Genomic DNA, 25,811 nt, shown 5'->3' with positions numbered 1-25,811 from the left:
ATGTGAAGCTCTTCATTTCACCATTTATTTTGAATGATAGCCTTGCTGGATCTAGTAATCTTGGTTTCAGATCCTTGCTTTTCATTATCTTGAATACTTCATGCCATTCCCTTCTGGCCTGTAGAGTTTCTGATGAGAAATCAGCTGACAGACTTATGAGAGCTCCTTTGTAGGTAACAAATTGCTTTTCTCTTGCTGCCTTTAAGATTTTCTCTTTGTCTTTAACTTTTGTCATTTTAATTATGATGTATCTGGCATGGGCCTGTTTGGGTTCTTCTTGCTTTGGACTCTGTGCCTCCTGGACTTGTGTGACTTTTTCCTTCACCAGGTTAGGTAAGTTTTCTGCCATTATTTCTTCAAACATGTTCTCTTCCCCTTGCTCACTTCCTTCACCTTCTGGAGCACCTATTATGTGAATATTGTTACATTTCATGTTGTCTCACAGCTCCCTTAAACTGTTCTTCTGTCTTTTTCTTTTCTTTTTGGTTCTCTTCGTGATTTTTTCTATCGTGTCTTCTAATTCACTGATCTGATTCTCAGCTTCCTCTAATCTGCTGTGTATGCTTTCCATGGTGTTCTTTATGAGTGCTGTCATTCTTCATAGTTACTATATCTTTTCTCGTTCTATTGAGCAACTTTGCCATCATTATTCTGAACTCTATGTCTGATAAATTTATTATCTCCATTTCATTTAGCTCTTCTTCTGGAGAATTCTCTTGTACTTATTTTGGGGTTGTTTATTTGTCTTTCCATTTTGGCTGCCTGTTTGAGTTTTTGACTATGTATTAGGTAGATCTGCTATGCCTCCCAATATCTAGCACAGGATTGTGTCTAATGATGTTTCTGACTAATTAGATAAGGCAAAGATGCATAGCCTCCAGAGACCCACTTCTGTCTGCCAACTGATTAGATTCAGTCTTGAGTAGCCTAAGACAATCATCCACAGGTGGGGTGAAAGGTTTTTCAACAGGGTGGGGCAATCACTTCTGCCTGGAGACTAATTGTTATTCTCAGTCTCTTTTTTTTTTTAAAATATATTTTATTGATTTTTTACAGAGAGGAAGGGAGAGGAATAGAGAGCTAGAAACATCGATGAGAGAGAAACATCAACCAGCTGCCTCCTGCACACCCCCCACGGGGGATGTGCCCGCAACCAATGTACATGCCCTTGACCGGAATCGAACCTGGGACCTTTCAGTCCGAAGACCGACACTCTATCCACTGAGCCAAACCGGTTTCGGCTATTCTCAGTCTCTTAATGGGCCTCAGAAACTCCACAGGGTGGGGTAAGGGGTTTTCCTATAGGGTGGGGTAACTGTCTCTCCCCCCCCCCCCCTCCCAGCAAAAACTGCCTGGATATCAAAGGTCCGCCTGAGAAAGATGTCCTCCGCAGCATGAGGGAATGACTCAGCACAGGAAACCGGGGTATCTTCCCTCCGAGTTCTAACCCCAGAGCCCCCAATCCTGGACTCTCCTCACAAAGCTCCAGTTCACCTTGCCCTCCCTTTGCCAGAGCCCAAGGTGAGTGGCTGCACCCAAAATTTTGTGCTTTGGTCCTTTAAGAGGATGACTGCATTTCCAACTGCCTCTCCCTGGCAGATACCAACCCTGCTGCTTTTCATAGCCAGATTTTATTTGGGCACCTTTCTCAGTTCTGGTGCTCTCTGCTGGCTGGCCCATCTTGGGATTTATACCCCAGAGTTCTCAGTGGCAGCCCACCTACTTCTGAGATATCTCTCTGGAACTTCAGCTGGTGTCTGTGGGAGCCTGGCCGGGCCTTTCATGCCTCTGCCCTTCCTACCAGTTTCTATGTGATCTCCACTTTCCATCCTTGATTATCAGGGTTCTCTCCAGCTAGTCTTCAGTTGATTATTTAGGATGGTTTCTTTGTATTTTAGTTGTAATTCCAGTTTGGTCCTGGGAACATTTCTGTGTAGCATCCACTTATTCCACCACCATTTTTTAATTTCTCTGGATCATTGTTTTATAACTACCTATAGTTCTGGCAGGGCTTAACTTGATGGAGCAATTTGTTCTGATACGGCTTGACTTGATGGAGCAATTTGTTCTGACAGGGCTTGACTTGATGGAGAAATTTTGGGGAACATTTTATTCTACCTGTTTCAGTTGTATGAGAGTGGCATCAGTCATACGGAATCCATTTTTATGCAATTTGCTTTTCTTGTTTTGCAGTGCTCCTAGAAAAGGCTGAACTTGTCCTGGGTGGTTCAGCGAGGTGATAGGGAAGCAATACAGGGCATAGGTTTCTATATGGGAGTGAGGGGGCTGTGTCAGGGGACCCTGACTGGTGACTTGGACCCCTTCCATTGCCCAATGGCGCCACCATACACTGAATTCTCTGGCCAGTCTTTCTGTAGGGTGGAGGGCACTGGGGCTAACACAGGGGTTCATTCTCAAGGGAAGAGGGTGGAAGATGGGCAGAATGGGGCACTGAGATTCAGCTGGAGGGAGAGGAGGTGGATCAGCTCCACCAACTTGCCCTGCAGAACCTCGCATCCCATAATCAGATCCCAACCCCAGGACCTCCACCCATCTCCTTCAAGCTTTCTCTGCACATTACTCTCCACCTCTGGCCTGTCCCTCCCCTGCAGGTCTGAGATGCCCTGATACCCATGTCCCTTTTTAGCCTGATGTCCACAGCCCCAACTCTCTCCTCAGGGTTCCCAGAAGCCCTAAGGGCCATTGAGGGGTTCTGGGCAGGAATAGAAAGCCATGCTGGCAAAAAGGATATGGAAGAGGGGTTAAGAGAAGAATAAGTGAAGGGGGACAAATGAGAAAGACAGAGGAGGAGGGTTAAAGGTGAAGGGGAAGATCTGTGAGGAGTGACTTGGGAGGAGATGGGTAGGAAAGGCAGGTAAGGGGAGGACTACTGGATAAGAACAGTTCAGAAAGTTAAGTGGAGGGGGGTGTGTGTTGGGACAGGTGAGGGAGGGAGTCCAGGGGAAGTTAGGGGAGGGAGAGAGGTGATGAGAGACAGGTTAGAGAGACTGAGGAGGAGAACCAGATGAAAGGGCCAGGTGAGGCTGGGGAATTAAGACTCCCATTGGATTCTCCTCCTTCTCTCACCCTTCCTGTGTCTGCCACCTGGGCCATTCAAGTATGTCTGCTTACATGTCTCTCTTCAACCTCACCTGTCAGTCTCCTTCTCACTAATCACTTGTTTCCTTTTGTCTGATCCCCACCGCCCTGCTCACCTTAGCCCCACACATGTACCCCTTCTTTAAGCCCCCAACTCCTCCCTTGCTGTAGCAGACCCCAGGTTTTAGATCCTGTGGAGGGGCAGAGCCCTGACACAGAGTTTCTAAGAATTCTCTCATCAAATATTAATGAGTCTCTATTGTGTTCCTGGGACAACCAAGTGTTTACTGCCCGGGTCCTTCAGGGGAGAGGGAGTCTGAGGACAGTGGGCAGGGCAGGAGCGGGTCTCAGCCCACAGTGGGAGGGCTGGAGGGTAGACGTCAATAGTAAGAGTTACTACTATCTCCCAGTGAGGGAGAGTCTGAGTCTACAGAGAACTAGAGAGGGATAAGCCTGGAAGGGGAGCAGGGTGGTGATCTTTCTGCAGGACAAGTGGGGAATCCTAAACCATGGCAACTGCATTTGAATGCTTACCCGATTGAGGCACAGTTCTAAATATATCACCTGTGTTATCACCCTAGAATCAGTGGTCGGCAAACCGCAGCTCGCGAGCCACATGCGGCTCTTTGGCCCCTTGAGTGTGGCTCTTCCACAAACTACCACGTGCAGGCGCGCACGTACAATGCGATTGAAACTTCGTGGCCCATGCACAGCAGTCGGTTTTCGGCCTGGGCGAGTCTATTTTGAAGAAGTGGCATTAGAACACTCAAGGGGCCGAAGAGCCGCATGTGGCTCGCGAGCTGTGGTTTGCCGACCACTGCCCTAGATCCTCAGAAATGTCTCAGGAAGTTTGATATATTATTTATATTTCCCATTTTCAAGGCAAGAAAACTAAGGCACAAAGAAATACAGTAATCTGTCTCAGGTCAAACAGCTGGTAGGTGGTAGAGTCAGATGCAAATCTATGTCAACTTGACTCTAAAGCGAGCCTTCTTTCTCACAAAGCCGGGAGACTCACAAAGGTGGTGGCCTCTGTTCCCTTGGATGTCTGGTGCCTGGGACCTCACAATGCAGCAGTCTCTCCCAAGCACCTTGAGGTTGCAACCAGGACCAGATTGGACCTATGGTCTTACCTGTTGGATGGACAGACTGAAGGGATAAGGTCATGGTGGGGAGAGGGGATCACAGATGAGCCATGGGTTGGGGAGGATTGATGGATGGATGGATGAAGAGAGAGATGGGCAGAGATTGATCAGGGGAGAAAGGTTGGCCTCACCTATCTTTGTCTCTAACTTCCGGCTGTGGAAAGGATTGGTACTTCTTCTATGCTGGTGCATTTCTCTTGGAATCTCTGTCTTTCCTATTAGGTGAAGGTGGGCTCAACTTTTGATTTCTTGGGTCTCAGTCTCTGGCTCTTTGCTGCTGTCTGTTTTCAGGCTCTGGCCGCTATCTTGGTCTGCATCTCTAGTTCACACTTATATTGACATCTCCACGGCTCTTGGGACCCTAGGTTTCAGCCTTGCTTAGTGTTTTAGCCTTGACTGAACATTACAGACACCTGGGAAGCTGATAATAATAACAGAAATAGCAAATATTTCTTTGATGTTGTAGATGAAAAAAGAGGTTCTATGGAAAGTAACCTCACTGGGTGATCTGATCATAAATTACTAACTGGGCAGGTCATGGTGGGTAGTCACATCCCAGACATATAACCTTTATAGTAAAAAATTTATCTTTGCCTTAAGCAAGCCCTGTCCATTGTTTCTAGGCATCTAGGTTAACACACCTTTGAAATGCCTCTTATTTAATTTTAATTAAATTAATTAATTAATTAATTATTATTTTTTTTAATGGTCAGCAGCTACCTTTATTTGGACTGGATACATGAGTCAGAGGATACTCCCAATAGAGTAATATGGCTTATGAGCAGAACAGGCAAAGAGGGAATTGACTGGAACCAATTTCTTCTGTTGTCCATGTGTGTTCATAAGCCTTTTTTTTTTTAAGTTAGCTTTGAGTATGAACTTAGAGAAAGCTAGTGGAACACCAGGTACTAATGTGAAGAGACCCTACATGCACAGTGGACATGTTTTGCCCAGCTGTTCCCCCATTTTGACTCAGACCAACACGGGAAGGAATGATTAAACTATTAGGAAGAATGTAGTTATCCAGAAGGCAGCACACTTCCAGATCAGGTTTGAGACACCAGACCTCAGAGTAGAGTGACTTCTGTCCGGTGGTCTGTAAAAAGACAGGACTAAGGTTTGGAAAGAAGATAAACAAGGAGACTTTTAAAAAAAATCTCTCCTTCTGGGATGAGCTGTTTAAAACAGAAACAAAGCACCTTCTGATTTAACCCATATCTGACTGCAAGTTAAGCCAGGGCTGAACCTTAAACCTCTTGCAGACTATTTTCTCTCTCCTCTCCCCACCAGGGGTGCAGGCAAGAAAACAATATAGTTTTTAATGAGCATTGAAGAGGCATAATTTCAAACTTAAAAATGGCCTGAACATCCTAACTACTCATTTTGCTGAATAGTGATTTGCTGTAGAGAGTCATGAGTCAAGGGGTTAGTCACATGTATATTGTAGATCAAATAACTCATGAAGATGCCAAGCAGGATATGTTTCTTAGAAGTTTACCCGTTTCTGGTCTGGTCCTGTTTTTAGTAATTCTGCAATGGGACCTGGGCACGTGGTGGACTTGGCCCGTCCTCAGGTGATGGGTCCCTTGGAAGGTGCCAGTTCATGGCTGCTGGTGTGTTTCAAATGCGGCTGAAGACAGGGGTTCTGAGCAGTTTTCCTTGTGTAGTTATCTCATTTTCACTTTCTTTTCTCCTCATATTTATAGTAGGGGCTCCGCAACATGAAAAGCAGAAGCCTAAGAGGGATGAGAAAGTAAGGGGCATAGACAGATACGAGGGTTAAGCGTTCACGTCAAGTCTTCGGTCCTTGTCCTTTGAAACCACTGGCTTTAGAGAAATCCTCAGATAGAAGCGTGGAGAGAATTGGAATTCGGGTTGTCATGGTGTGGGCCGAGTAGACCATGGCAGTGGTGCGAATCGACCTGCAGCCTCCTTTGAAGAAGGCGTCTGTTGCAATGGGAAAGAAAGGCAGCTGAAACACAAGCCCGCAAAACAGGAAGGGTTTAAACCGCATTGGGGCGTCCTGGAGCAGAGGGTCTTTGAATTCTTTAGCGTACCACTTCAGCAGGTTTCTCAACTCGATGGGGTAGAGTTCGCGTGGCAGGTCGAAGAGCAGGGTGATGGGGATGTGGGAGAGCAAGTAGAGCCCCAGCAGCCACTCCAGGCCGCGCCGAGCACTCAGCGTCCCCATCATCCGTTGGTTGGGCCGCGTAGGAGAGGAGGCTGCGCTCACCAGGACCGCCCACGTGGGAAGCTAATTTTATTTTTTTTAAATGTGTGGTAGCAGTTTATTATTATTATTATTATTATTATTATTATTATTATTATTAAATTTAAATTCTTTATTGTTTAAAGTATTACATAAATCTTCTTTCCCCCCCCCATTGACCTCTGCCTGGCCACTCCCACCCCCAGCACATGCCCTCACACCCCTACTGTCTGTGTCTGTTGGTTTGCTCATATGCATGGAAATGCCTCTTTTTTTTTTAGACCTCTGGGAAGTATAACCACCCTTAAGAGATCACATAATCTTGTTAACTAACTTGCAATCCAGTTCCCAACTTGCTTTCTCCCACCCTCATGTAATCTTCCTCACATCCCTTCCTTAATTTCAAATGCATAAAAGAAACTGCAAAACTGTTGTTCTCTGGAGCATTTGAGACCTTGCTCCCTGGCATGTGTCATCAGTTTAGCCCAAATAAACTCATAAAAATTCTCTTCAGGTTTGGACTTTCTTATGTCAACAGTGCTTATCCTATACCAGGCATAGCTATATTTATGTGAACTCGTTTAATCCATACTACCACCTTACATATTACCCTCACTCTACAGATGAGGAAACCGAGATCTCAAGAACCTGCTTACAAACCTCACAGTTAATAATTAGCAGAACTGGGATTGAACCCTATGCTCCTTAAACTTCAACAAGTGTACAAATGGCCTGGGGTTTTGGTTAAAATGCAGATTTCTGATTCAGTAAGTTGGAGGTAGGATCTCAGATTCTACATTCCTAATACTTTCCCAAGGTGATGCCAAGGGTCTGCGGATCACACTGAGGAGCAAGAGTTTGATTCATGACATGTTACTGTCTCTTGGCACAGAGCAGCATTTCTCAAAGTGTGGGCCCTGGACCAGCAGTATCAGCTTCACCTGGGAACTTGTTAGAATATACATTCTCTGAGTTATCGAGTCAGAAATTCTGGATGTGGGGTCTAGCAACCTATGTTTTAGCAAGATCTCAAGCTGATTCAGATACACCTTAAGATTTGAGAACCACGGATAGAACGCAATGAGACCAGTCACATCTCTGGGATAGCAGCCCAGACTGTGTTATCTTTAGAGTTCCCCTGGTGATTAGAACAGGGAAGGCCATGAGCCACTGAGTTGGCCAGAGGGACAATTTCAGTTTATTTAAGTAAAGCAAATACACCACCTGAATTTGGAACTTGCCACAGGTTTTGGCAGGACTGGGGAAATTCAGGTGGGTGGTGGCCAGGAGATGACAGATGGGAGACTGAATTTGAAAGAGAAACAGAAAGGAGGCTACAGGAGGGAGCCTGGATTTCTGGAAAGAGACCTGTGGACTGGCAAATCCTTAGCACCCTCAGAGTGGCGGGAGGGGAGGAAGTTCCCCTTAGTCACCTCTATTTTTCTTGTAAAGGGCAGATGGTTTTAAAGAAATTGGGGGCATAGTAGAGGCCTTTCTTGGAATCTTAGGAGACACAGAGACATGTAGGGTTTTGGAGGTGCCAGAACAAAGAAGATGGGTTTGAATGAGTTGTCTCAAACACCCTATAAGAAATAATGTCAGTGGTACATAAATGTGTAAGTGCTTTGTACCCATGATTATATAGACTCCTTATGATGACACCAGGCAGTTAGTAGTGTTCTCTTTTTCCTGTTGATGCACTTGAGGCTTCATTATAAACATCAAGTGATCCTTGACCAACATCATTCTCTCTCTCTCTCTCTCTCTCTCTCTCTCTCTCTCTCTCTCTCTTTCTCTCTCTCTCTCACACACACAGACACACACACACACACACACACACACACAACACACAACACACACAGACAATTCATCAGCAAAACCTGCTGGTTATACTTTCAAAGTGTTTCCAAATTCACCCACTTCTCATTCTCTCCACACACCCATCCTGGCCCTGTCTATGGTTACCTCCTCCTGGATGATCGTAGCAGCTTCCACCCTGGTCGCTCCCTGCTTAGCATGTTTTCCACATAGAGTCAAAGATTATGTCTCCTCTCTATTTAAATTCCTCTCATAGCTCCCCGTTCACTCAGTAAAAGTCAAACTCCCTGCCATGGCTTACACAGCCCTTTAAGATGTGGCCCCTCCAGGCCTTCTAACTTCGTTTCCCTCTTCCTTCCCCCTTTGCTGCCACATGGCCTCATTGCTGTCTCCTGAACAAAACCCCTTCCTGGCTGTATCCATCAGGGCTCTTAATTGTCAGGAACAGAATCCACAATAACTAGTTTGAGCAGTAGAGACATCCAGCTAGAGACATTGGGAAGCTAATAGATTATTAGAGAGTTAGATTAGAAAGCTAATAACCTGGAATAATACCCAAACACACCACAAGGGCCTCTTGGGGGCGGGGGGGGGGGGGGGCGGGGGGGAGGGCTGTATTGGCTGCTTAGAACCTCTGATGGTCAGGACCAGATTCCAGGAAGCTCCTTCACAATCTCCCTCAAAGAACCAGAGGCTTCGCCCTAACTGGTTTGGCTCAGTGGATAGAGCGTCGGCCTGCGGACTCAAGGGTCCCGGGTTCGATTCCGGTCAAGGGCACGTACCTTGGTTGTGGGCACATCCCCAGTGGGGGCGTGCAGGAGGTGGCTGATCGGTGTTTCTCTCTCATTGATGTTTCTGACTCTCTGTCCCTCTCCCTTCCTCTCTGTAAAAAAAAAAAAATCAATAAAATATATTAAAAAAAAAAGAAAAAAAAAAGAAAAGAACCAGAGGCTTCTATTGCAGAGGCCACCAGCCGACTGCTCTCCGTTTTTGTGGCCATTTCCTCTTGTGGCTCACTTTTTTTTTTTAACAACAAAAACCAACATTTATTGAGCACTATTATCTCTGAGCTACTATTATTTGCTTCATTTAATTCTCACAATCACTCCATGAAGTAGGTATTATTTTTACCCCAATTTTATAGATGAGAAAGCTGAGGATCAGCAAAGTGACATAACCTACTCAAGGTCAAACAGTTTGTAAGTGGGAAAGCCCAGCCTCATACTCAAGTCTGCCTCATGTATTTGATACGTCTTATTCCTACCTGACATTGTATTATATATTTTTTTGGTAATAGCTTTATCGAGATATAATTCACATACCATATAACTCACTCATTTAAAATGTATAATTCAATGGATTTTAATAGAGTCACAGAGTTGTGAATCCACCACCACAATCAATTTTAGAGTATTTTCATCACCCCCAAAAGAAATCCTATATGCTTTAGCAGTCACCCCTCATTTCTCCACACCCCTTCCCTGAACCCAGCCCAAGGCAACCATTACTTTACTTTCTCTATGGATTTGACTCTTCTAGACATTTCATGAAAACTAAATTATATGTATGTGGTCTTTTATGTCTGGCTTCTTTCACTTAGTTTAACGTTTTAAGCTTCATCCATGTTGTAGCACGTGCCAGTACTTCATTCCCTTTTATGGCGGATAGTATTCTATTGCATGGCTATAACACATTTTGTTTGTCCATTCATTAGTTAGTGGACTTTGAAGTTGTTTCCATTCGTTGGCTGTTATGGATAATGCTGTGATGACCATTTGTATACTAGTTTTTATGTGGATATATGTTTTTATTTCTCTTGGGGATCGTGGCCCACTTTTAAAAAAAATCTAAAATGTGTTTATCGGAATAGTTTCCCCACTCATCTTTTATTTTATTTTTTAAAGTTTTATTTTATTTTATTTTTTAAAAATCCCCTATGTCTTTTACCTGTTTGCTGACTGCTTCCCCCATTTTCTTTTTCTTTTTTTAAATATATTTTATTGATTTTTTACAGAGAGGAAGGGAGAGGGATAGAAAGTTAGAAACATCGATGAGAGAGAAACATTGATCAGCTGCTTCCTGCACACCCCCCACTGGGGATGTGCCCGCAACCAAGGTACATGCCCTTGACCGGAATCGAACCTGGGACCTCTCAGTCCGCAGACTGACGCTCTATCCACTGAGCCAAACCGGTTCTGGCCCCACTCATCTGGATTCGGGTGCTTTTAGTGCTGCTTCCTTCTGAAGCCCCTCATCTGTCAGCCCGGATTTTCCTCCTGGAGGCCGACAGCACAGTGGAGCAGCCCATGCACGAAATCACTCTCTGGCTAAAGACAGTTGTGATGTTATAGCATCTTGGCATTTCACATCCATGAAGTTGGAACTGGGCTCTGCCCCAGGTGCTTCTTCGTGTGTTTTCTCTCCTCTTCTGGAGAAGGATGGAGATCCTTGGCGAGCAGCGTGTGTTGTGGGGTCATGGTCACCACGGGACAAGTGGCTCACTTTGGACACAGGATGATGTGGATGCATCTGATCGGTAGAGGAATCTTCCGAGAACAGAGAATGTCAGCTCCTAAAGGACAGAGACTGTCTGACTCCTCGGGTAGTCTAATGTCCTTCTTCTCCCTGCCCAGCTTCCCCTGGGACCTATGGGACATGAGGCTTCAATAAAAAGTTAAGGAATTTAATGGTCTCTTCTCTCTCTCCTTTTTTGTTATTGTTTAAACTATTACATATGTCTCCTTTTTCCTCGATTGACCCCCCCCTCCCCATCACTCCCGGCCCCCAGGACAAGGCCCCACTGCCCCAGTGTCTGTGTTCATTGGTAATGCTAATATGCACGCATCCAAGTCCTTTGGTTGATCTCTAACACCCCCCCTCCCCTGCCTTCTCTCTGAGGTTGGACGGTCTGTTCAGTGTTACCTTGTCTCTGGATCTATTTTTGTTCATCAGTTTATGTTGATCATTATATCCCACATATGAGTGAGATCATGTGCTATTTATTTTTCTCTGACTGGCTTATGTCGCTTAGCATAATGCTCTCTAGTTCCATCCATGCTGTTGCAAATGGTAAGAATTACTTATTTTTTATGGCAGTGTAGTATTCCATTGTGTAGATGTACCACAGTTTTTTAATCAACTCATCTGCTGATGGGCACTTGGGCTGTTTCCAGATCTTAGCTATTGTAAATTGTGCTGCTATGAACATAGGGGTGCATATGTCCTTTCTGATTGGTGTTTCTGGTTTCTTTGGATATATGCCTAGAAGAGGATCACTGGGTCAAATGGGAGTTCCATTTTTAACTTTTTGAGGAAACTCCATACTGTTCTCCACAGTGGCTGCACCAGTCTGCATTTTCACCAGCAGTGCACAAGGGTTCTTTTTTCTCTGCATCCTCGCCAGCACTTGTCCTTTGTTGATTTGTTGATGATAGCCATTCTGACAGGTGTGAGGTGGTGCCTCATTGTTGTTTTGATTTGCATCTCTCGGATGATTAGTGACTTTGAGCATGTTTTCATATGTCTCTTGGCCGTCTGTATGTCCTCTTTCAAGAAGTGTCTATTTAGGTCCTTTGCTCATTTTTTGATTGGATTGTTTATCTTCCTTTTGTTAAGTTGTATGAATTCCCTGTAAACTTTGGAGATTAAATCCTTATCTGAGGTAGCATTGGTAAATATGTTCTCCCATGCAGTGGGCTTTCTTGTTGTTTTGTTGATGGTTTCTTTTGCTGTGCAGAAGCCTTTTATTTTGATGTAGTCCCATTTGTTTATTTTCTCCTTAGTTTCCATTGCTCTAGGAGCTGTATAGGTAAAGATATTGCTATGACAAATGTCTGATATTTTGCTGCCTATGGAGTCTTCTAAGATTTTTATGGTTTCCCATCTTACATTTAAGTCCTTTAATCATTTTGAGTTTATTTTTGTGTATCGTGTATGTTGGTGATCTAGTTTCATTTTTTTGAATGTATCTGACCAATTTTCCAAGCACCGTTTATTGAAGAAACTGTCTTGACTCCATTGTATGCTATTGCCTCCTTTGTCAAATGTTAATTGAGCATAATGGCTTGGCTCTATTTCTGGGTTCTCTGCTCTGTTCCATTGGTCTATATGTCTGGTCTTGTGCCAGTACCAGGCAGTTTTGAGAACTGTGGCTTTGTAATATAGCTTGATATCTGTCTCTTCTCTTAAAAAATATACATTTTTTATTGACTTCAGAGAGGAAAGGAGAGGGAGAGAGAGACAAGAACATCAGTGATGAGAGAGAGTCATCGATTGGCTGCCTCCTGCATGCCCCACACTGGGTACAGTGTCCCAACCTGGATTTGACCACAACCTCTGGTTCACAGGTCAACACTCAACCACTGAGCCATGCTGGCTGGGCTGTGACATGCTTCTTTGTCTCTGCATTTTGGCTGTTTCCATGTGCTTGTTCTATGTATTGGGTAGATCTGCTATGTCTCCCAAACTTGATAGAGGGGCCTTGTGTAGTAGGTGTACTACAGGCCCAGTGGCTCAGCCTCCCCAGTCACCTGAGCTAGGTGCTCCAGGTGTGCCCGTGTGTGGACTGTGTGTGCTGTCTTGTGCTGGTTGAGCCTTCATTGCTGTTGGCATCACTGGAAGGGATTGACCTGCAGGCCAACTGGTTTTGAGAATTAGCTACAACTACAGTGGAAGAGCTGCTGTGCAGGAGCCAACCCTATAGAGCAAGACTTGCTTCAGTGGGGCTTTGGTGCTTACTGAGTCCACCCCTTGAATGTGTCAATTGTGGAGGTGGTAGGGTTGTAATCCAGTGCGGTTGAAACTGACCACCGGGAACACTGGCTCTGGAGCCTCCCGGGAGGTGCAAAGTCAGCCACTGCCTATACCTTGCCCAGGGCCACCCAGCATTAGCTACAAAGAATTCTGCACATGGCCGCCACTTGTGTTGGGCTTGGAGGTGCCCAGGAAACACCAAGCTATGAACCAAGGTGGGCTGTGGCTAGTGCTGGGTCTGGGGCCACTTATTGAGAGGTATGGGGCATGCTGATGCCAATGATGCTTGTTTGAGATGTTTTAGGAAAGTCCAAAGCATGAGGCAAGAGAGGCCAGTTGTATAGAAAAGCCACTGGGAATGACTTGGATGAGCCTGCAAGTAGGGAGGGGTGGGGTCTCAGGGAATCAGCAGAGCAGGGTGAAAACTGTGAGCCAGGTTGATGGAGATTCAGATATTGTGTCCACCTGCTGGCTCTGTGGCGGGGAGGGCTCAGCAAAGCAACACTGGCCTCTGCCAGCACTTCTGTTTGGGAGAAAGCTGTCCCTCCAGCTCTTGCCCTGATTCCAGACAAGTTAGTTCCTCCCTGAATGTCCCAGGTTCCTTTCAAGCTGCTGCCCCAGCGCTGGAGCTCCGAGGGAGTGAGTCCGAATCAATCTGTGCACCCCCAGACCTTTCAGAGGAACTGCCTGGGACTCCAGCATCCTCTGTGTCTCTCAGCCACAATCCTTGCTGGTTTTTACAGCCAGAAGTTGCAGGTATTTCTATTTTCAGTACTGGAACCCTGATGTGGGATTGAGACCCCTCCCTCCTTAGAGAAACCTCCACAGCTATGATATCCCTCCTTATTTTAAACTGCCACATTTGGGTGTGGGACCACTTAGTTCCTCCATTCCGCCCCAAGTCTCTGCCCCTCCTATCTGCCCCACAGTCTCTATGTGCTTTTTCTTTAATTCCCTAGTTTTAGGACTTCTATTCAGCTAGATTTCAGATGGCTCTGAATGATGGTTGTTCTGTATTTTAGTTATAATTTTGGTGTGGTTGTAGGAGGCGGCATGTCCCTCATTTACCTATGCCACCATCTTGACTGGAACCTCTGAGAACAAAGTTTTTGTGTGTTTTGTTCACCACTGTTTTCTTACCCAGTGCCTAGCACACAATAGACACTCAACAAGTGCTGAATGAATTATTGAATGTACTCCTGACTAATACTCCAAGAAACAGAACATAATGTAACTTTTGGAACATGGTAGAATGTTTGAAAAGAAATACTTATTGATTTACTCCCAATTTTTTATTTCAAAAATTTTCACTCTTACAGAAAAGTTAATACGAGCACTCATATCCCCTTCACCTAGATTCATCGGTGTTAACATTTTGCCTCTCTTTATCTCTCTCTCCCACTTGAAAGTAGGTTTCAGGCATCACCCTACCTCAGACCTAAATAATTCCTATGAATCTCCTAGAGAGAATCACAATACTCCAAAATTTTAACATTATCAACATTATATTACCCAACATTGTAGTCCACATTCGAATTTTTCTAATAATATCAATAATAGCCTTGTTCTTTAAAAATATTTCTTTTTTTCAATCTAGGACCCAATGCAATCAAGGACTGTGCATGGCGTTTAGATGTGAATGTCATAACTCCTTCTGCCCTTTGACCTGGAGGAGTTCCACAGGTTTTGCTTTGTTTTATTCTTTTACTAGTAGCCCTGTGCATGAATCCACGTGCCAGTAGCTCTCTGCGGGGCCTGGCCACTCTGCACCTGCTGCCCAGAGGCCCATCCACGGCCCGGTGGGGAACACTTGCCTCGTCGCTGCAGTGACAAAAGCAAGCATTCCGCCAGGCCGCTCATGCTGCCCCCTCTCAGCAGCCGCCCCCCTCCGGGACTGGGGGGACTCCAGCAGGGCTGAGATGACTGGGTGCCGCCATCTTGTGGCTATGGGCACTGCCATCTTTGTGACAGAGCGACAGTTAATTTGCATATTACCCTTTTATTAGATAGGATGACATTGACATTTTAAAAGAGTCCAAGCTAGCTGTTCTGTAGAATATATTTTGTAGAATATGCTTGGATTTATCGGATTCTTTTTTCATGATTTAAATTCATCTTAAACATTTTTTACAAGATTTAGATGATATTGTGTCCTCAGTGCACCATGTTCATGAGAACATGATGTGAGTTTGTTTCCTTTTTGAACTGGATTAAGGTGGAGCCTGCCAGATTTCTCCATTGTAAAGTTTCCTTCATTCCTTCTAAGTCACCGGTGGGATGATACTGGAGACTCTGAGACTATCCTGTTTCTCAACAAGATTTCAGCTAAAAGTTTTAGCATCCAGTGATGATCCTTATCTGAATCAATGATTTCATTGGTGGTTACAAAATATCTATAATATTTATTTTTTTAAAATCCTCACCCAAAGATATTTTCCCATTGATTTTTAGAGAGAGTGGAAGAGAGAGGGAAAGACAGAGAGAAATATCGATGTGAGAGAAACACATTGATTGGCTGCCTCCTGCATGAGCCCTGACCAAGGCCTGGGCCGGGAAGGAGCCTACAACCGAGGTACATGCCCTTGACCGGAATCGAACCTGGGACCTTTCAGTCCGAAGGCCGACGCTCTATCCACTGAGCCAAACCGGTTTCAGCTCCATGGTGATCTTTTTGATTAGAGCAGTTTCCTGATGGCTGTCGTCCCATCATCGTGACAAATTCCTGGTTGTGCTGCCTTCCTGATCATGGCAGTGGGAGCCAATTCCTAATTAAGCAGTCAAAATCCTGATCATAGAATCGACTGAAAAATAGTATTGACTAAGTGTTTTGTCACCAAAAATGATTTATTCAGGAATGGAAAAAGGGTTGCAACCCAGTGCACACACACAAGCCACATGCACACACTGGCCTGCGTGCCAAGATGGAGGGGTATTTATAGAAGGGAAGAGGAAGTTAAGGGGAGTGGGAGTCAGAACCACAGAGCTTTATTATAAACATAGAGTTCTTCATGTAGGGTTCTCCCATGTAGGGTTCTCATGATTGCATAGAGCGTGAGAACTTCCATAAGCCCCAGCTCCTCCCACGGACCCTCTTGACTGAGTATATTTTCTTTTAATTGATTTTTATTGATTTCACAGAGGGAGGGAAAACGGGAGAGAGAGAGAGAAACATCAATGATGAGAAAGAATCATTGATCAGCTGCCTCCTGCATGCCCCCTACTGGGGATGGAGCCCACAACTCAGGCATGTGCCCTGACTGGGAATCAAACCCCTCAACCACTGAGCTACACTGGCTGGGCCTGAGTATATTTTCTTAAAGTTCCAATTACTAGAAAGGAAGTGGGCCATTGAAAATCCCAGGTTTATGGTCTGGCTCTGAAGTGGTACCTAAATGGTCCACACAGAGTCTATTTGTTCAACCTTTCTGACACTTCTATAAGTCACATAACACCGTATAATAAATGCCTTTCTGCAAAAATGAGCTAGAATGGGTCCTGGTCTCTGTAATGAACTGTGTAAATTTGTCATGGTTAATGTAACAAATTACCACAAACTGTTGCTAAAACAGCAGAAATTTATTCTCTCAGTCTGGAGACCAGAAGTCTGCAACCCACTGTATCAGTGGGTTAAAATCAAGGTCTCAGCAGGACCATGCTCGCTATGGAGGCTCTGGGGGAACCTGTTCCTTGTCACTTCCATATTCTGGTGGCTCTTGGAACTCCTTGGCTTATGGCCGCATCACTCCAGTCTTTGCTCCTCCTCTTCTTTGTAAGTGAGCTCCCTCTATCTCTCTTTTATACTTAGGACACTGGAAATAGTATTTAGGGCCAACCCTGATAATCCAGGATAATCTCACACCAAAATCCTTAATGTAATCATGTTAAAAAGACCTTTTTTTTTGCAAATAAGGTCACATTTACATGTTCTGTGGATGAGGTCGTGGCTATCTTTTGGAGAGCAGTTTACAGCCCGGCACAGGAATAAACACAAAACCTTTCTTAGAGCTCCTAACTCCACAGTTGACTCTGGGTATCAGACACCAGAGTTTGGGGCTTCGAGAGCAGTAGGAAATCAAGAGGAGAGAGCCCATCATGGAGGGAGCCCAGAGGGGAAGACCGAAGTCAATGTCCTGAAAGGAAAAAGAAAGCTCTCAGCACAGGATTCTATAGGCACTGAACATGTCCCAGCATACTGAAGGCACAGTGAGCTGGCTGCTGTCATTCCTGTCATTCAGCAAGAAAGGAGAAAGGTGACGAGGAGGGCATGGCCCTGCCCTTTAAAGGAGCAGCTCATAAGGGGCTCAGATCACTTCCACTCGTATGTGTCGCCAGAGCTTCGGGCCACAGGTGCAGGGATGGTTGAAGAGTGTTGTTTTAGTGGAACACTCTTGAATCCACTTACAAGTCAGGGGTTCTCCAAGGAAAGGAGGAAGAGGAGAATAAACAGAGACAGCTGGCTGGAGTCTCTGCCACTCCAGCTCTGTGGACGGTCATCTGATTGTGTGATGGCTGGAGCTGTGGCGTCCATATTTTGGTCATGAGGGGAGACAGTACGAATACACTGAGGATGGAGCATCAGCCAGAGATAAAGAGCCTGGATCCACTATGACATCCTGTCCTCTAAGGCAGCACTGTTCAAATCTAAATATTATGTGAGCCACACGTGGCATTTAACATTTTCCAGGAGCCACATTTAATAGAAGTAAGTAAAAAGAAATGTGTGAAATTATTTTACATATACTTTATTTGACCCAATATATCCAAAATATTACTGTTTCAACATGTAATCAACATGAAACTTATTATTAATGAGATTTTACTGTGGATAAAAATTCTGTACATCCATCCATTTCCTAGCTTTGTCCAATGAGAGGGGGCAGAAGCAACAATATTCCTGTAGCAATCAGCCCACCTAGCACCCACATCGCGATTTTTTAATACTGTCTCCTCTATGGAACTGTGAGACACTGAGCTTGCTGGTGGGCAGATGCTAAGTCTGGGATGCCTTGTGATGGCGGCGAGAGAAAACTAATCCGCACGATCATACACGCAGTCCCACAGCACAGGAAACATCTTTTTCTTACCATTTATTTGAACAACTCTTACAAAAAGTAGAAAAATAAATATTTTGTCGGGTCTGAGTTTGACAATTCACACACATAAATACATAAATACTGGTTGGGTGGCAATAACTTAAGGAAAGTGGGGGATGCATAAATAAAAGCCAGGATGCCGGGACAGGTGGCAGGCGGGCCTCAGGGTCACACACACAGGTCTCCATCAGCGACACATTTCAGGTCGCGGGCGAGGAGGCGGAAGAGGTTGGATGTGACAGAGGCTTCCAGGCAGCCGCGGGATTCCTGTGGAGAGGAAAGGACGGGTCAGCGGCTGCTCCTCATCTGGGCCCCGAGTTGTCCCCAGACACTGGTCCCTCCCCAGGCGCTCACCTTCCTCTCAGCCTCCTGGAGGCGGTGCAGCCACTGGCGGAGGGGGCCCCGGGGCCTGGGGCCTGCTGCGGACTCAGCGGGGACCTGTGGGCACAGGAGGGTGGTGAGTGACCGGGGTCTCAGGCACAGGGGGACATACAGGTGGTCAGAGCCCACAGACACGGCCTGGGGGCCCAGAGCACTCACACAGGCCTGAAGCGTGGAGTGGATGTGGCGCAGCGTGCGAAGGGGCTGGTCCAGGATGGCCCCCAGGGTCGAGTTCGCCACGGTGCCCAGGACCTTCAGGGTCAGGGCCAGCTCAGCCTCCAAGGCCACAGGGCGCTCCCGCACCTGAGCAGGGGAGACAGACAGGTGAGGGCTGCATGTGAGAGAGAACAGGTGAGGAGGGCTGAGGGGGGACCAGGGGAAGGGCAGGAGAGAGCAGAGAGGGAAGGTCAATGTGAGCAGGTGAGGAGAAGAGGTCAGGGGACTGCTGGGGAGGCAAAGACACAGGGAAAAGGGAGAAGGAGAAGGTGAAGGGGCCACCTAAGAAGCCAGAGGAGCGGGGCCAGGGGAGGGCAGGGCTGGGCCCGAGTCTCCCAACTCACCTGCAGCTGCCTCAGGTCCCGGGTCCTGGGGAGTGGGCGGGAGCTGCAGCTCCAGTTCCTCAGCAGGAGGGACTCTTCCTGGAGAGCAAGGGCAGAGGTCAGCCCACAGCTGGAGGGCTGGAGGGTGACCCCTGCAGTGGGTGGAGGATGGCTAGCACCAGGAGCAGGGGGCTAAGGTCCCAAAGGATGCTAGAGGCATCTCCAGGGCAGAAGAACAAGAGTCAGCCCACAGCAGCAAGGGCAGGGGGTAGGCCACTGTGCGAAGGGTGGAGGTTAGCCCGGGGAAGGAAGGGTACAGGCCCACCTTGAGCCAAATGGGCCTGTGACCCACAGAGGGAAGGGTGGAGGCTCGCCCACAGCGGGGGGTAGGGGGAGCCGAGATGCGGGGGAGACTCACCAAGGCGTTCCTGGCCCTCCTGAAGACCTTCATCTCTTGTGGGGACAGAGACTTGAACTGGGCCACGTGGCAGCCTCTTGTGCCCAGGAGGGTCCCCAGGGGCGTGGGGACGGGAACTGCTCCTGTGCTGGTCAGCACCGTGGTCATCAGCATCAGCACCAGCGGGCCACACCCAGCCACGGCTGTGTTAGGGAAGGATGGGCAGATGAGGGGACAGAGTGTCAGGGGTGGAGGGTAGGGGTGTGGGGAGTGAGGGTCATGGGCAATGACATGGAGGCTCACCCAGCTTCATCCTGGTCTCTGGTCTCTGGTCTCTGGTCTCTGGTCTCTGTCCAGGTGGGGATCCAAGTGTCCTCTCAGAGGCTGTCACCTGGGTCTCACTCAGCCTTGTCTGGTGTCTCTGGCCTCGGTCTCCTCTTCCAGGTCTCAGCCGGCTGCTCGATCTGTGTTCTTGAACTTCCAGCTCGGCTGCGATGCAATTCCTCCCTGAGCTCCATGGTGCAGCTTTTGGCCTGCACAGGCGGGCAATCCCAGCTGATGTAGGAAAAGTGAAAACACACCTGCCACTAGGGGAGGCCCCAGGCTGGGGAAGCCCATGCAGGGCGGGGCCTTGAGCAGGTGAGCAGCTGGAGCGAAACAGAAAGTGACACACACTCAGGTTCACCTACAGGAGGTGAGGCCCCAACCGGATCTCAGCATAAGGGCAGCCTCAGCCCCACAAAGAGGGGTTGCCTTTCCGCAGGACACCCCCTGCAGGGAGAGGAGGAAGGCACCTCCAGGGCTGTTGCCACCAAGAACCTGGAACTTCCAAGAAGGAGGCTGTCAGGGGAGGGGAGAAGATGAAGGGAGAAGGCTGCTGAGGGGGGTGGGGAGGGGGTGAGGAGAGAGTCAGCAGGACAAAGCAGCCCAGAATTAAGAGAGGAGACCAGCTCTTCCCTCCCTCCCCGACCAGGTACCGAGAAAGAAGGGGAGGAAGGGAGCTGACAAACATCTTTAATTGTCCAGGTCGGAGGCACCCAGGGATAGGAGTCTCTGCTAGGGAACCGGGGTGTAGCCCAGGGCTTCAAGGGATCCTGCTCAGTTGTGACAAATGCCTCCATTCACTCACCAAGGATTACTCAGCCCCCACCATGTTTCGGGCAGTGCTCAAGGTGCCGGGAACAGAGCATTGAAAAAGCAACAACCCATCAAACAAAACTTGTTGGAGCTTTTTTATAAAAAACAAACAACTTTACTGTATTGATCTTTAGAGAGGGAGAGGGATAGAGAAGGAGGGGGGGGGCATTAATGTGAGAGTGAAACATGTATGTGAAAGGGAAACATTGATCGGTGGCCTCCCGCACATGGGACAGAACCCCAAACCTGGGCATGTCCTCTGACCAGGAATTGAACCGGCGACCTTTCACAGGGGAGGGCGCTCCAACCCCTGAGTCACACCAGCCAGGGCTCATGGGCCTTTTTACTAGAGGGAGTATGGGGCGGGGGGTGGGTAAGCACTCAGTGTATATTACATCAGGTAACAGAAAATGAAAGCACAAAGGTGAGGTGACAGCAGAGTGTAGGAGGGGACTGCACTGAATGAGGCCAGAAAAATCACATTTGAGCAAAAACTTAAAGTGAGGAGTGAGGGAGTGAGCCATGTGAAGATCTGAAAGGAAAAAAAGACACATACACCCCACCCCCGGATCTGGGGAGTACTTTATGCCTCCCCCCATCACGGAGGCTTTGCCACAATGTAGTATTGAAGGCATGATGACATCAGGGGCACACTGTAGTTTGCCTACATTTTAAATATGAGTAACATTGGTAAAGTGAGCAAGAAGCTTAGTGCTGTGATGTGTTTTAAAAATAAAGTCTCCCGCCCTAGCTGGTTTTGCTCAGTGGATAGAGCGTCAGCCTGTGGACTGAAAGGTCTTAGGTTCGATTCCAGTCAAGGGCACATGCCTGGGTTCCGGGCTTGATCCCCAGTAGGGGGTGTGCAGGAGGCAGCCGATCAATGATTCTCTCTCATCATTGATGTTTCTATCTCTCTCCCTCTACTTTCCTTTCTTGCTCAAATCAATAAAAAACAAAATTTTAAATTATATCTATTTTTAAAATATATTTTTATTGATTTCAGAGAGGAAGGGAGAGGGAGGGAGATAAAAACATCAATGATGAGAGAGAATCATTGATTGGCTGCCTCCTGCATTGACCCCCCCGGGGATGGAGCTCACAACCCCGAGAATGTGCCCTTGACAAAAATCAATCCAGGACCCCCCATTCCACAGGCTGACAATCTACCCACTGAGCAAAACTGGCTAGGGCTGAAGATATATATATATATATATATATATATATATATATATATATATATATATATATATATATATATATATATATATATATATTTAAAGAGCATGCACCATGGAGCTAAAGGGTCTGGGATTCAAACCTGGCTCTGCCCTCACTGGCTGTGTGACCTTGACAAGAGCCCTGCAGTTGGCAGCAAAGACCTCTAGCCCACAGGCTGGGGCAAATAAAGAAGTGCACTCAATTGTGTGTGGAGGGGTGTGTGGTTATTTAACAGAGACCATTAAGTGAGACCACCCTAAGCCTCCACTGGAAGCTTTATAGATGCTACTTCAACGTACACGACTCATCCCCAAAGGAAGGATGATGATGCCATTGTAGAGATGAGGAAACTGAGGCCACAGAGAGGTAATTGGCCCAGTCACACCATGATTAAGTGGCAGGGTCAGAGTTGAACTCAAGTCACCTGATGGCCCTGGCTAGGCGTTTTTAACCGAAAAGTGCCGCTCAGAGTGATCACGGGGGAACAACCAGTGTAGATGCAAGATTATTTAATAATGAAAGACAAAGGAGCCCATTACTCAGGGGTTTCACAAATACAAAAGACACACGGGTAACAGAATCCAAAACACTGCAGTACCTAAGGACTCCAGGCCCTTTCCCTGCCAAATCCCTCAGGGATGGGCCTCTCCGGTGGAGAGATGCAGCGTCACAGATTCATGGAATCTCAGAGGAGACGCTGAGGGCTCAACCAGGGCGTGGGACCGGCCATGGAGACTCGTTCTGGGCTTCTGGTGCCCAGAGAAGTAGAGCCTCGTCCATGGTGCGTGGTCAGCGCCCCCCGTGGACTCAGGACTCAAGTCTCTCAAGTCTCTTCCTGCCACACAGACCCTGGAGGACCTCAGGGCACCGCCCTCCGCAGAACCGTCCCCGCTGCCAGGGGACGCGCTGTCCGCTCCGGAGAGGTCCCCGCGCTCCATGGCGCACTCAGCGCCGGCCATCGAGGTGAGGCCGGCGGGCGGCCGCAGAGTCTCCTGAGCTCCAGCCCACGGGCTGCAGACCGGCCTGGACCAAAGGGCAGCACGGAGCCCCGACCTAAGCCGCCGCCTGCAGGGCCCGGGGCTCAGAGGCAAGGCCCCGAGTGCGCCGCCAGCTTCAGGTCCCACGTGAGCAGGCGCACGAGGTTGAAGATGATGGTGGCTTCATAGCACCCAGGCGAGTCCTGGAACCCGGGAAGGAAGCGAAGCGGGGCTGAGGCAGCTATTTCCTCGGTCCTGGCCGCTCCACCACACGCGACCCCACCCCACCCGGCCCCGGCCCTGCCGTCTACCCGCCCCGCGCCCGCGCCACTCACAGCTCTCCGCCTTTGGGGGCGCCTCCTGGGTGCCCGCAGGGCCTTCCTCGAGGAGCCTGGCCGCGCCAGCTCGAGCTGGAGGGGGCACAGGAGGTAAACGGAGGAGGCGAAGGGACCCATCTCCCACCACCCCAGCCCACGAGCCTCCCAGCCCAGCCCCGCGGACACCAGCGGGACGCGAATTGTGTCTGGACGGGTTGGGGCTCCGCGAGAGACGGAGAAGCGGGGACCCAGCTGTGGGGCGGGAGAACGCAGAGCAGGCCGGCGGGGGTGGAGGGGCCGGGCGCCGGGGACACTCACGCAGGCCACCACGTCCCTCGTCGCGGACGCCAGCAGCTCCAGGGTGGGGGCGACGCCGGGAAACAGCTCGGGGCTGGGCAGGCTGCTCAGCACGGCCTGGGCGTCCGAGAGGCCCCGGGCCACCAGGCGGAGCCCTGCGCACGACTGCGGGGACCCGGCGGATTAGCGACGGCGCGACCGCGGCCCTGCCCTCCCGCCCCCAGGCCGCCCCGCGGGCCTCACCCAGGGCAGCGGGGGACCCCTCCGGGGGCGGAGGGAGCAGTTCCGCGGCCTCCAGCTCAGCGTCTCTTCCTCCTGGCGGGACAATGGTGGGGCTGAGGCTGCGCCCCTCGCCTGCGCCCTGAGGCGCGGGGAGCTCGGGGATTCCTGCCCGGAACCCACTGTGTGGTCCAGGATGGTCGTGCGTGTTGTGCACGGAACCGCGGAGCTCGCCGAGGACGGCAAAGGGGAATGAAACGCACCCCTTGCGGAGCGCCGCACCCCGACGTGAGCCGGGTCCGCCTGGGGGCGCCCTTTTGTGAATGGCAGGAAGGTGCTTTCTGCGCTTAGGGTGCCTCTGGCCAGAATTCAGACCCTGAGATCCGGATGCCAGGGCCCCTCGGGATGGGGACCAGGATCCCGACCCCGGCAGGACCGGCGTCCCCTGGACTGGGGTCTGGGCATCACTCACGTAGTGGTCCCTCAGCGCCTTGACCGCCTCCAGCGCCCTGGGGTCCAACCAGCGGTAGTGAGAGAGGGAGCAGCGCCTGGGTCCAGTCCCAGCGGGGTCCGCCACCACGTTCACTGTCACCAAGACCCACAGCCCCACGGACACCGCGGCTGCACCACTGGGCCTCATCTCTGCTCCTGCACAAGCCAGGGACGTCGGGGAGTCCGAGGGGAAGGCCCCGGTCCCGGCCACTGCCTCCTGTCCCACTGGCAGGGGGACGGATGGCAGGGGGCTGGCTGGGCGCACCCGCAGCGGGAGAGAGAGAGGCTGCGGGCCCTGAGCGCCCTCCTGCCCTCAGCCTCTCTCCCCTCACTGCTCACCTGCAACGTGGCCTCCGTGCTGGAGCTGGGCTTGCCTTCCACTGTCCCTGCCAGCTGACCAGAGTGCTGTCCACTTTGACAGCGGTGTCTGCCCCTCCATGGCCGCTTTTATGCGCCTGGCTGAGGAATGGTGAGCGGCTGGGCTTCCCCGTTCAGGGTAAGTTTTCGGAACATCAGCGCTGGACGCTGGCCCAGTGGGATGCTGGCTGAGGCCTGAGGACTTTGCCTGCCTGTCCCCGGTGCCAGCAATGGCTCTGCCCTAACCAGCCTAATGCAATTTCTTTTTTCTGGACATCTGTTTGTCTTTTCCGCCTGTGTTGGTTTTTCTTTTGCACTCTAGGAACGAACCAAAAATACACCGTTTCCTTATCTTCCAAGGTATCTTGGCAGAGGTGACCGTACAAGGATCCGCCTGGAGTTGGTACGGGGGTTTCCAGCCTCTCTCTCTCATTACATTTCTGCCTGTCTTTCTGTTTTCTATCTTTCTTTGTCAGCATGATTACCCCCTTCTGTTCTCGCTGGTATTTTCTCATCTAGGTTTTTGACAAAGTCTCTCTGGTGTCCATAGTTTGTTATTAAATTATATTTCTTCCTTTGCCAATTAATTTCTTAACCACAGGGACACAGCGTTAGGTGGTTCCATCCTGTGTGGGCATCATAGAGTGCCTCACAGACACTGAGATGATGCAGCCTGTGCTACACACCTAGGCTACACACCTGTAGCCCATTGCTCCTTGGCTACACACCTGTATAGCATATTTCTGTATTGAATATTGTAACACAATGGTTTTTTATGATTTCTAAACCTAGGAAAGGTACAGTAAGAATATGGTACAAAACGATAAAATTGGCTCACCTGTATAGGGGACTTACCATGAATGGAACTTGCAGGACTGGAAGTTGCCCTGGGGGGGGGTCAGTGAGTGAGTGGTGAGCGAATGAAGGCCTGGGACATTGCTGTCCGCTACTGTAGACTTCACACGTACTGCATACTCAGGTTACACTGAGTTCATTTTTCCTCAGTACTAAATTAACCTTAGTCTACTGTAACTTTTACTTTATAAACTTTTAAAAAGAACTTTAACTTTTCTAGTCTTTTTAACAACACTTAGCTTAAAACACACATTGTACAGCTGTACAAAAATATGTTCTTTTTTATACCTTTATTCTGTAAGTTTTTTTTTCTGTTTATTTGTTTTCTTTGCTTTTTAAATTTTCTTGTTAAAAACTAAGACAGAAACACACACATTACCCTAGATCTACATTAGGGGTGGGGAGCCTTTTTTCTGCCAACAGCCATTTGGATATTTATAACATCATTCTCGGGCCATACAAAATAATCAACTTAAAAATTGCCTGCTATATTTGGTCTAACATTTAAT

General features: G+C 48.5%; 2 protein-coding genes and 1 pseudogene across 3 annotated transcripts; all 3 read right to left on the bottom strand.

Moving 5' to 3' along the window:
- Nucleotides 1–5,922: 5,922 nt before the first annotated feature.
- Nucleotides 5,923–6,453, bottom strand: LOC307092337 (sigma intracellular receptor 2-like; annotated as a pseudogene). The gene has a single exon. The product of its transcript is annotated as a sigma intracellular receptor 2-like (transcript).
- Nucleotides 6,454–18,284: 11,831 nt separating this feature from the next.
- Nucleotides 18,285–22,726, bottom strand: LOC307092509 (interferon lambda-3-like; the record flags this gene model as incomplete). Its single annotated transcript, XM_079759784.1, has 7 exons — nucleotides 18,285–18,383; nucleotides 18,471–18,554; nucleotides 18,657–18,800; nucleotides 19,058–19,135; nucleotides 19,455–19,636; nucleotides 20,015–20,080; nucleotides 22,657–22,726. 7 exons carry the CDS (start codon nucleotides 22,724–22,726, stop codon nucleotides 18,285–18,287), a joined length of 723 nt encoding a protein of 240 aa, XP_079615910.1.
- Nucleotides 22,727–22,869: 143 nt separating this feature from the next.
- On the bottom strand, nucleotides 22,870–24,238 carry LOC307092508 (interferon lambda-4-like; the record flags this gene model as incomplete). Its single annotated transcript, XM_079759783.1, has 4 exons — nucleotides 22,870–22,968; nucleotides 23,101–23,175; nucleotides 23,401–23,544; nucleotides 24,071–24,238. The coding sequence occupies 4 exons, from the start codon at nucleotides 24,236–24,238 to the stop codon at nucleotides 22,870–22,872; spliced, it is 486 nt and encodes a 161-aa protein (XP_079615909.1).
- Nucleotides 24,239–25,811: the final 1,573 nt, after the last annotated feature.

Source organism: Cnephaeus nilssonii (assembly GCF_951640355.1).
Source record: "Cnephaeus nilssonii genome assembly, chromosome: 20".
NCBI classification, from domain to species: Eukaryota; Metazoa; Chordata; class Mammalia; order Chiroptera; family Vespertilionidae; genus Cnephaeus; species Cnephaeus nilssonii.
Note: the sequence above shows the minus strand (reverse complement) of the source record. Positions and strands in the feature narration are given on the sequence as shown.